Source organism: Carassius carassius, chromosome 47 (genome assembly GCF_963082965.1).
Source record: "Carassius carassius chromosome 47, fCarCar2.1, whole genome shotgun sequence".
Taxonomy (NCBI): Eukaryota; Metazoa; Chordata; class Actinopteri; order Cypriniformes; family Cyprinidae; genus Carassius; species Carassius carassius.
In genome coordinates, this window is record NC_081801.1 from 11,419,431 (window position 1) to 11,430,851 (window position 11,421).

An 11,421-nucleotide genomic window follows, 5' to 3' on the forward strand; every position below is an offset into this window, starting at 1 on the left:
GCCAACGGCAGAGATGCATTCTGTTTTACGACTAGTACACACGGAAATTGTGTGCACTGGGCATCCTACATCGATTGGACATTCATTTAATTGGTTATAAAATTATGTTTTTGAAATTGCCATATTTAACTGAGCCGTTAAATTTATTTATAGCGATGATTAATGAGAACTGAGTGTAGTTTTACAGACGAACCTGTATCTGCAGCTGCAGCTGGTCGGCCTTCGTATTGTTGGGAAAGAACCCATCATGTCTTTGGACTAAACTTGCTCCAGATTATTACTATTCATACAGTTGTTTGCAATCAAATATATGTTACGCCTTAATATAATTTGGTTGATAACTAAACCCTCAAGAGACAGTACATTTCGTGTGACCCTGCTCTATTAATTGTGAATGTCTTATTTATCACAATGGTAGTATAGTGACATGATGATAAAAAAAAACGTGTCATCCTATTTCAAAATAATTTATAGTGTGTAAATTAGTATGTGCAGAATAGAAGCCTAGGTCTATGCATTCATTAATTTGCTCCTTTAATTTAAAAAGCGTTTTCTTTTCTATCTTTTTTTATCCCTTCTTTCTATAAAATATTAATATACATGAATAAATATCAGTATCAGTGCTGCTGATGGAGTCGAAATGCTCCCAAGCAACCAAACCTCCTGAAACATCGCGAGACCGCACGGGGACTAAGTTGAAGAAACATGGCGACGTCTCATTTATTGAAGGTAGGAGGTCCCTGGATGTGAGAATATTTTTGAATCGTTTGCATCTCCCGTAATGTTATGACAGCGATCCAATGACCCAGTCACTGTCCGCTTCTAATAGCATCGCTAAACATGACGCGTTGTCTTCAAACCACATTGTTAGAATTGTTGATTGTAGGGTTCAGAGCTCTATTTTAAGATACCTATTCTCACTGCACAGCCACAAAACTAAAAGCTATCTATCACGAGGCTGCATATGGATAATTAGAAAATATATATACATGCGTAATTTTTTTCCTGAATAAAGTTGCAACATTGCAGAAGCTGCATTTATTCAGCCTGTGCATACCTCGTTTATGTCGTACTGTAATCTTTGTTGTTTATTATTGCAATAAAAGGCAAAAAATATATCATTTATGTCAAGGCTGAAGCTCACCTGCTGCCTCTGGTTTCTAATTATACAGCTGTAATAACTGATCTGCAAATTAAATTGAACTTAATCTGTTACTGTTGTACTTGACAAGAAGTAAAAGAAAATAAATTATCCAGTCTTCGTAAATGTGCATAAATGCATAAGGCTTATAATAATTTTTAAAGAAATGTTTATTGTCCGGGTTCTCCTTTTTTTCAGAATAAAGGCTCCCTGCAGTTTGAAGACAAGTGGGATTTGATGCGGCCCATTGTTTTGAAGTTACTCCGTCAGGAGGCAGTTACTAAGCAGCAGTGGTTCGATTTGTTCTCGTAAGTTGTCTTCGATGTGAGCATCTGGGCTGACAGAAATATCAAGGAGTTTGTTTTTTATTATTATTATTATTATTAAACTGATGGTGCTGGTTGGGTATGATGGTCAGTAATTTCAATCAGGACTAACAACAAGTTTTAAACCATAGTTTACATTGCTTGAAATGTTAAACACTGAATATACTCAGCTTTTTGACGTTCTCTTAATACTGTGATTGATTTGCAGAGACGTCCATGCAGTGTGTTTATGGGACGACAAAGGCCCATCAAAGATTCACCAGGCTCTGAAAGAAGACATACTAGATTTCATCAAGCAAGCACAGGCAGTACGTACTGTATACAACTTTTGCACATATAATAAAGTGAAGTAAGTAAAATTTTCTCTGAAGAATAAGTAAGCCTCATTTCAATAATCCTGAATGATTCAATGCATATTGTTTCTACTCTTACTCTTTCTGATCTACTTCAGCGTGTACTTAGTCATCAGGATGACACGGCTTTGCTTAAAGCTTACATCGTGGAGTGGAGGAAGTTCTTCACACAGTGTGATATTTTACCTAAGCCCTTCTGCAAGTTGGAAATCACCCTGCTGGGCAACCAGGGGAGCAATAAGAAGTCCAATGTTGAAGACAGTATTGTTAGAAAGGTGAATTTTTTTGTATTTTAACCATATACTTTACATCAATCTAAACTATATTGCCCTCTTATTTAAATGCAGTTATTATTGTAGCAACTGATGCATAACATCAATATAAAAATATCTATCCTAATCATTTGTTGTCTTATTTTTTTGCTTAAGCTTATGCTGGACACATGGAACGAGTCTATTTTCTGTAATATAAAGAACCGGCTCCAGGACAGTGCCATGAAACTGGTCCATGCTGAGAGATTAGGAGAAGCGTTCGACTCGCAGCTTGTCATCGGAGTGAGGGAGTCATATGGTAAAGCTCTCATACTGGGCCTCTCGGGTTCTGTGCAGATGGACCTCTCCTGATGGACACTTCTGTCTTCTGCTCTGTTTTACAGTGAATTTGTGTTCCAATGCTGATGACAAGCTCCAGATTTATAGAGAACATTTTGAGAAGGCATATCTAGAATCCACTGAGAGGTTCTACAAGACACAAGCACCTTCCTATCTACAACAGAACGGGGTTCAGAACTATATGAAATATGTGAGTGTGTTTTTAAACTGCTTTCCTACCTAAACTAGAAAAATGTGAGTCACACTAGTGTAAACTAACTCTGTCAGCTATTGTACAACTACTGTATAAGCTTTTTTGTGTATGAATGGTAAATCACAGCACATCTAAAGTGTCATAATTATATCACAATATTTGAGAGTTGTTCATCCCAGATGGTGCTTTTGATTGACAGGCAGATGGCAAGTTAAGAGAAGAAGAGAAGCGTGCGCTTCGATATCTGGAAACCAGACGTGAATGTAACTCCGTCCAGACAGTGAGTGCTCTCTGCTCCAAAACAAGACCCAGTGGTGCCGCATTATTAATTAATGCTCAGCATGTAGTGTGCATATGTCTTTCTCACATACTAACACTGGGTACTCGGTTTGTGCTTTTTGCATTTATTCAGCTGATGGAATGTTGTGTGAATGCACTGGTGACGTCGTTCAAAGAAACAATCCTGGCAGAATGTCCGGGAATGATCAAGCGGAACGAGACAGAGAGTGAGTACGGCAGGAGCTCTGGCACCAAAGGCTCTGCAAGTTCAGGTTGGCAATGGGATATGGTTCCCATCTATATCTTGCCAAAACCTCCCCACCCATCCCACCATCTGTGTGTTTATGTGCCAGTCATTGAGTCCTCCAACCCATTTCAATTGTAAACAAGCAGCATACAACTATAAAGTTGCACTACTAAAAGGAATGGAAATGTCAAATGTTAGCAATACCTGCCTTTTGGCTTTAGAGCTGCTTAGACTGTAATTTCATGTTTTCAGTATCACAATAACAGCATTTAATTTATTTAATGTTACTAAAGTGTGTTTTTTCTGCTGTTGGTGTGTTTCCTCAGAGCTGCACCTCATGTTCTCGCTGATGGACAAAGTGCCCAGTGGGATTGAGCCAATGCTGAAGGACCTGGAGGATCACATCATGAGCGCAGGTCTGGCTGATATGGTTGCCTCAGCAGAAACCATTACCACAGTGAGTAGAGAGAGTAACTGCTTTTCATTATCTGGCAGATGCATCATGGGTCCTGTATGTGCATCCAGTTGTTGGTAGTGCAATCAATGAGTGATCAAGAAAGAAATTAGTTTTTATTTTATCCTTGTAATAACATATAATATGTCTCTAAACTGTTTCTGAAAAAATGCTCTGACATTGTTTTTTTCAGGACTCTGAAAAATATGTTGAGCAGCTCCTAACATTGTTTAACCGCTTTAGTAAATTAGTTAAGGAAGCATTCCAAGATGATCCACGTTTCCTAACAGCCAGGGATAAGGTAAGCCTCAAGAGGATTTATCAAATAAAAAAAATTAGATTTATTGGATAAAATTACCGTATGTTACATTATATTTAAATGAGCTATATAAATATAATATACATTACCGTTCAAAAAGGTGGGAAAAATAAGATTGGGTGCATTAAACTGATGAAAACTGACAGTTTTAATCACAACACATTTATAAAGTCACAAAAGATTTCTGTTATAAATAAATGCTGTTCTTTCGATCTTTCTATTATTTAAAGTATCCTTAAAATGTATTAACTGTATTTAACACTGATTAGTAAGAAATGTTTCTTGAGGACCAAAAATATCAGAACAATTTCAGAAAGATCATTTGACACTGAAGTCTAATGGCAGCTGAAAATTCAGCTATGTCATTATATTTAAAAATATACTAAAATAGTCAAGTTATTTATTTAAATAATATTTCACATTATTACAGTTTTTACTGTATTTTTGCTCAAATAAATGCACCCTTGGTAAAAACCTTAAAAATCTGTAATGTAATGTACTGGATGAGTTTTGTGTTTTGTTTTTTATGAAGTGGAGAAGTGGTTTCCATTTTTCCATTCTTATTTTATTTTATGCATTTTTATGCAGGCATACAAAGCAGTAGTGAATGACGCCACAATATTTAAACTAGAGCTCCCTCTAAAACAGAAAGGGTAAGGCATCTTAATATATATATGTGTGTGTGTGTGTGTGTATTTTCTAAAAATGTGAAGAAAAATCGAATATATTTCATACATATATTTGAAATACTGTTTGGGTTGTATTATCTGTCCTTTGTTTGCAGTGTGGGTTTGAAAACTCAACCAGAGTCCAAATGTCCAGAGCTGCTGGCCAACTACTGTGATATGCTCCTTAGAAAGACTCCACTGAGCAAAAAACTCACCTCGGAGGAGATCGAGGCCAAGCTGAAGGAAGTGGTGAGTGAGTGGGTGGGGTGAACAATAAATATTTGTATTTTATTGTGGCAGTATTTTTGCAAATCTTAATCACGCCTCTGTTTGCAGTTGCCAAATCAGACGCAACGTGTTAATTATATCTTTTCATGTACTGATTACAGCTCTTGGTTCTAAAGTATGTTCAGAACAAAGATGTCTTCATGAGGTACCACAAAGCGCACTTGACCCGCAGGCTTATTCTTGACATTTCTGCAGACAGTGAGATTGAAGAGAACATGGTGGAGTGGCTCAGGGTAAGGGGGCTCGAAAGCATGGATGAAAGACTTGTTAGTCAATCTCTTTAAGTGACTTTTGTGTGCGTACAGGAGGTTGGTATGCCAGCAGATTATGTAAACAAGCTCGCCAGAATGTTCCAGGACATCAAAGTATCAGAAGACTTAAATCAATCCTTCAAAGAAATGCACAAACACAACAAACTTGCATTACCAGGTCAGACATGCCACTTCTGAACTGATGCTCCTTAACTATTCTATTGAAGTTTGAACTAATTAATATTTTTGTCTTGGCACTACAGCTGACTCGGTCAATATAAAGATCTTGAATGCAGGCGCATGGTCTCGGAGTTCAGAGAAAGTGTTTGTATCTCTGCCCACCGAGCTAGAAGATCTCATTCCTGAAGTCGAGGAGTTTTACAAGAAAAATCACAGTGGCAGAAAATTACACTGGCACCATTTGATGTCCAATGGCATTGTGAGTAGCAGCTTCAGCCCTTTGTATAACGGCATGCTCTACTTCCTGGGACCCAAAACCAGCCTCTTCCCGTTGAGACTAATTTCTTGTCTGTGTGTTTTGTACTGAACTTTGATGCTCGCAAGCTCTACTACTGTGAATTGTGTTGCGGTCAACTTTTATTTAGTCTTTGGAATGTCAGGATAATTGCTACACTGTAGATTCTGCCTCGACTTTTTTTAGGGGTCCGTTCTGTCAAGGGAGCAGATCAAGATTGGTTTCATCTCTTCTATCCCTAGATCACATTCAAGAATGAAGTTGGGCAGTATGATTTAGAAGTCACTACATTCCAGTTAGCTGTGCTGTTTGCCTGGAACCAAAGGCCCAAAGAGAAGATCAGCTTTGAGAATCTGAAACTAGCCACGGAACTTCCAGACGCTGAGCTGCGCCGGACTCTCTGGGTAACAGAGTCTTTATTTTGATGACAGTTCCACAAATGTGCTTAAATGGCAATGGGAAGGACATGTGGATTTCAAATGAATGGATCTGATATGACATTGACTAACCCTTTGTATTTGTTTGTTTGATGTTTTAAATGTGTAGTCTCTTGTAGCTTTCCCCAAACTAAAGCGTCAGGTGCTGTCATATGAACCAGTGGTGGGCTCTCCTAAAGACTTTGCAGAAGGCACTGTATTTTACATCAATCAAGAGTTTTCTTTAATGTAAGCACAATCATCACACACTGGCTGCGTTTGCCGAAGAATAATGAATCATTTAAATAATACTTGTGATAATAAATCCTAAATCTTGTGCATATTTTCAGCACATTCCATCCAGTTGGAAAGATTTTTACAGTGGTTTGAAAAAAAGTTTCTTTATGCTCACCAATGTTATTTTTGTTTGTTAAAAAAATAATTTAATATGACTTTTTTTCTACTTCAGTATCTTATCAAATGTAATTTATTACATGTAATTATCATGTGGTGGCACATGCCAATATTGTCACATGATAATGATCAGAAATCATTCTAATGTGCTGATTTAGTGCTTAAGAAACATTTCTTTTTATGACATTCCTAATATTTTTTGGAAATGTTTGTGTATTGCTGTCACCTTGATCAATTTAATGCATCTTTATTGAAAATAAATATTAGTTTCTTAAATTCTTTTTTATTTTTATTTATTTTACTGAACTAAAACTTTTGAATAATCTGTATGCACATACAATTATCTATAAATACTACATACTACGTATCATAATTCATATCCAAGTACATACAGTACATTGCCAGAGTATTACATCATATTGTTAATCGCATGTTTTAACAGATGTCAGTTCAATTTATGGATCTCTTCTGCACAGAAAAAAAAAGGTCCAAAAAAGAGGGAAGATCAATTTGATTGGTCGATTACAACTCACCACAGAAAGAATGCGTGAAGAAGAAAATGAGGGCATAGTGCAACTTAGGATATTACGCACACAGGTATTGAGGTTATTGAGCCTATCACTTTCACATAATCTTAATGATTGAGATGTGTATATACACACACACAATATATTAATTCAATATTCATAACATTCATATTCATAACATTTAACCATGAACCTTTATATCAAACTGCCTGTATGAGAAACATTTCTCTGATATGCTGATGTAAACCTCAGTTGTCATCAAGTTCTTCTTCTTCACTCTGTACAGGAAGCTATCATTCAGATCATGAAGATGAGGAAGAGGATCAGCAATGCTCAGCTTCAGACGGAGCTGGTGGAGATCCTAAAAAACATGTTTCTGCCCCAGAAAAAGATGATCAAAGAGCAGATCGAGTGGCTGATAGAACAAAAATACATAAAAAGGGATGAGACGGACATTAACACATTTATCTACATGGCGTAGCCGACCACGGCCAGTGTACTCTGGGACGTTTTTTTTTAGACACTAGCTCTCCTTTGGAGGATTCCATATTTGATTTCAGCTCATGGCCCAGCTTGGCCTGCTGGGTGATTGACTAGATTTATCTCAAAACACATCACGCTGAGAAATCGCCGACAAATCCCTGCCTTACTTCACAAATCTATGAAATTAATACAAGTTAACTTTGGAAGAAATACAGTAGAGGAGTAAAGTGAGCAGAATCTCGGTGGCTAATTTATATTCATTTTGTGCAATCTTTTAACCTCTGGTATTGTTCAATTGGGGGTCAAACTTGTGTTGTCCGTGGTCAAAAGTGACCGAACACCTGAAATTTTTGACACTACAGCTGACTTTGTCAGTATAATGATCTTGAATGCAGGCGAATGTTCTCAGTGTTCAGAGAAAGTGTTTGTAATGGGAAATTTTTTCCCATTGAAAATAAAACATTTGTTTTCAAATATTTTTATATTACTTTTAAATGATGGCAGTATTTCATGTTAAAGGAGTAGTTCACTTCCAGAACACAAATGTACAGATAATGGACTCCCCCTTATCATCCAATATGTTCATGTCATTCTTTCTTCAGTCGTAAAGAAATAGTTTTTTGAGAAAAACATTTAAAGAATTTTCTCCATGTAGTGGACTTCTATGGGGCCCGTGGGTTTGAACTTCCAAAATGCACTTTCATTGCCCCTTCAAAGGGCTCTAAACGATCCAAGCTAAGGAAGAAGGGTATTATCTAGCCCAGGGATCAACAACCTTCACAATGGTTAACCACTGTGCCAACACAACCCCCCACACACCCCGATATAATTCTGTATTTAAACGGTACATACACAATTTTTTATTATACGATAAAAAAACGTTTTTTTAACGTTTAATCAACGTTAATGCACTGCTTTAATTGATGAACGTGCACACACAGACACACACACACAACACACACCACTCACACACAGAGATCTGAGATCGTGCTGTGCAAAAAATAGCATTCAGAGTGTTGTCACTCTGTCGCTACTTTTATTAATCGATACTGAATCGCTACATTATATTTCTCAACAACAAAGGGGCAAAATCGCTTCATTGTCTGCAGAGAGAGACAATTTACCCCCCCCCCCCCCACTTTCTTTCTCTCCAAATGGCCATATTTCAGAAAATTTTTCATCACTGGATATAGCTTTAGGTCATTTAACATTTCTATGGTAAAACGTATTATTAAAAGTTGACTAATGTTAATTGATTTGCAGCTTCATCTTACCTCACTCTCTTTAACGTTAAACTGACGCTTCGCGCTCTGCTTCTGTGAACAGTAAACCCCGCCTACTTTGATCTGATTGGCCATCTCAGTCTTTTTGACATTGACGAGTGCTGTTAGACCGAGGCTTTGATCTGAAGCACCTAGTATGTGCAGTGTTTGCACGTGCATCCATGCAAGTTAATTCTCACACTTTAATAGTATTTGTAGCTCCTAACAGGCTGTGTGACTATGAGAAGTTATTACATCAAACTGTACGTCATTATACAGTTTTCCTTATTGCTTGCGTGCCAGCAATTATCCCTCTGCGTGCCACTGTTGGCACGCGTGCCGTAGGTTGCCAACCCCTGATCTAGCCAAACGATCTGTCATTTTCTAAAAACCAAATTGTTTATATACTTTTTACGTCAAACACTCGTCTTGTCTAGTTCTGCGTGAACTATGTGCATTTCGGATGATTTTGAAGTTTTGAAGTACACATGCGCATTGCACACTTCTTCTGCTCATCAAGCCTGCATTTATTTGATCAAAAATTTAGAAAAATTTAATATTGTGATATATTATTACAATTTAAAATAATTGTTTTAAAATTTATTATACTTTAAATTATCGTTTATTTCTGTGATGCAAAGCTGAATTTTTATGATGATTATCACATGATCCTTTAGAAATTATTCTAATATGATGATTCATTATCAAAGTTGGAAACAGTTCTGCTGCTTAATATTTTTTCAGAACATGTGATACTTTTTTAGGATACTTTGATGAATGAAAGTAAAAAAAAAAAAAAGCTATGTTTTTAAAATATAAATATTTTGTAATAATATACACTACTGGTCAGTAATTTGGGTCAGTAATTTTTTTTCTTTCTTTTTTTAAAATAAAATCAATACTTTTATTCAGCATGGATGTGTTAAATTGATAAAAAGTGATAGTAAAGAAAATATATTATTAGAATATATATTATTAGAATTTTTTTTTTTTTTTTTAATAAATGCAGTTCTTTTTAACCTTTTATTCATCAAATATATTAGACAGTAGAACTGTTTCCAACACTCATAATGAATCAGAATATTAGAATGATTTCTAAATGATCATGTGATAGACTGGATGTTACATGTGACACTGAAGGCTGGAGTGATGATGCTGAAAATTCAGCTTTGCATCACAGGAATAAATTATTTTTTTTAAAGTATATTCAAATAGAAAACTATTATTTTAAGTTGTAATAATATTTCACAATATTACTGTTTTTTCTGTATTTTTGATCAAATAAATACAGGCTTGATGAGCAGAAGAAACTTCTTTCAAAAACATTAAAAATAGTAATGTTTCCAAACTTTTGGTCTGTACTGTATATTTAGACATTCTCAAAGACAACTTTCTGTAAAGGTTTGGATTTTTTTTTGTTGTTGTTGTTGTCTGGTTTGAAATGTCAGTTTTTGCATTAATTTTAATACAGTCAAACCTGAACACAGAGAAAGACACTTTGTTACACATAACATCAAAAACAAAAATGAACAGGAATGCTTTATCAGAGGTTACTCAATCTGATTTCAACCTATTATTTTAGTGATATTAATTCATTTTGCCATATTGTTACAGCCTCACCGGTTCATTTGTATTTGTACAATTGTGTGTGTGACTGTGTTTGAGTGGGTGTGTCTGTTTTTCTGTATTGTGAATGATTTGTAGATTGTACTCACAAAGAATTCTCTGTATTCTCATATTTTTGTGTATTTTCCCATGCATTTCCAATGGAGATGTGCATCCATTTTTAACTGCGAACAACACAAGTGTGACTTTTTTTATGACCATTTTGCTTTTTCAAATCAAGCCCACAAATAAATAAATGTATATATAAAATATAAATTTTTATTTATATAATTTTTTTTTGTGGTCACATAGCGACTGTTTCATGAACCATTGAAGTAGCGATTTTTTTAAATTCTAAAATAACTGAACAACACCATGGGCCAATTGCATAAATAAAAGCTCCATGTTAAGTGCGTGTCTGAAGAACTAGTTTGACCAACTAGCATTTAGCCAAGAGGTAACCAGTCTTATTCAAACTGGGTCAATCTATCTTTTTGTAACTGACTTTTTGACCAGTCTTGAAGAAAACTAATTAGATGAGTAACTTTTAAGACAAGTCTAAGCAGTTTATGCAACCGGCCCCAGAGGGTTAATTGTTTACCACCTTCAACATCAAGGCACTAGGCTAAAATATTGTTTACATTGTGAAAAAGCCATCCAGCTATGTTCATTCTGAGTTCACGGCTGGCTTATCAAATTAACCTAGCTTTAAACATCCAATAGTAAACAACACATGCCTTTCATTGCATTAAGAAAATGTAAAGTTCAGGCCAATTGTGTTGCTAGTGATCAAATTATCCACTTGATTCACAACATGATATGTTATATTACACAGAATTGCAGACCTCAGGCAGTTTTTCCTCAGTTGTTTTACCCTTCAGCTCAGTCTGTGCTTAGTGTGTCCCTGTTTGTCTCCCTAGTGGCAAGTTAGCAATGTACACTACCGCTGTCCATGGTGCTGATGAGATGGTCACTTGTTCCTGACTATAAAATTGGAAGAATGGTATTATGTTGAGTTACACACTAATGCTCTTAAATAATGTCTCTCTCTCTGACAAAAACGACAGAATGCATCATTTATTTATATATAATAATATAATGTAGAAATC

General features: G+C 35.8%; 1 protein-coding gene across 3 annotated transcripts; it reads left to right on the plus strand.

The window, feature by feature from the left end:
• Window positions 1–93: 93 nt before the first annotated feature.
• On the plus strand, window positions 94–7,659 carry LOC132130225 (cullin-5-like). 3 transcript variants are annotated; one of them, XM_059541932.1, is made up of 19 exons: window positions 94–729; window positions 1,340–1,449; window positions 1,676–1,775; window positions 1,919–2,095; window positions 2,249–2,390; window positions 2,476–2,621; window positions 2,824–2,904; window positions 3,037–3,130; window positions 3,477–3,607; window positions 3,798–3,905; window positions 4,512–4,576; window positions 4,708–4,840; window positions 4,981–5,112; window positions 5,185–5,308; window positions 5,394–5,569; window positions 5,848–6,009; window positions 6,152–6,270; window positions 6,912–7,032; window positions 7,249–7,659. In XM_059541932.1, exons 1-19 carry the CDS (start codon window positions 706–708, stop codon window positions 7,441–7,443), a joined length of 2,340 nt encoding a protein of 779 aa, XP_059397915.1. In that variant the 5' UTR covers window positions 94–705; the 3' UTR covers window positions 7,444–7,659. The 3 variants fall into 3 exon arrangements, with proteins under 3 accessions (XP_059397915.1, XP_059397913.1, XP_059397914.1); XM_059541930.1 differs by having other exon boundaries at window positions 3,037–3,175; window positions 6,878–7,032; window positions 7,249–7,378; XM_059541931.1 differs by having other exon boundaries at window positions 6,878–7,032; window positions 7,249–7,378.
• The last annotated feature ends 3,762 nt before the right edge of the window (window positions 7,660–11,421 follow it).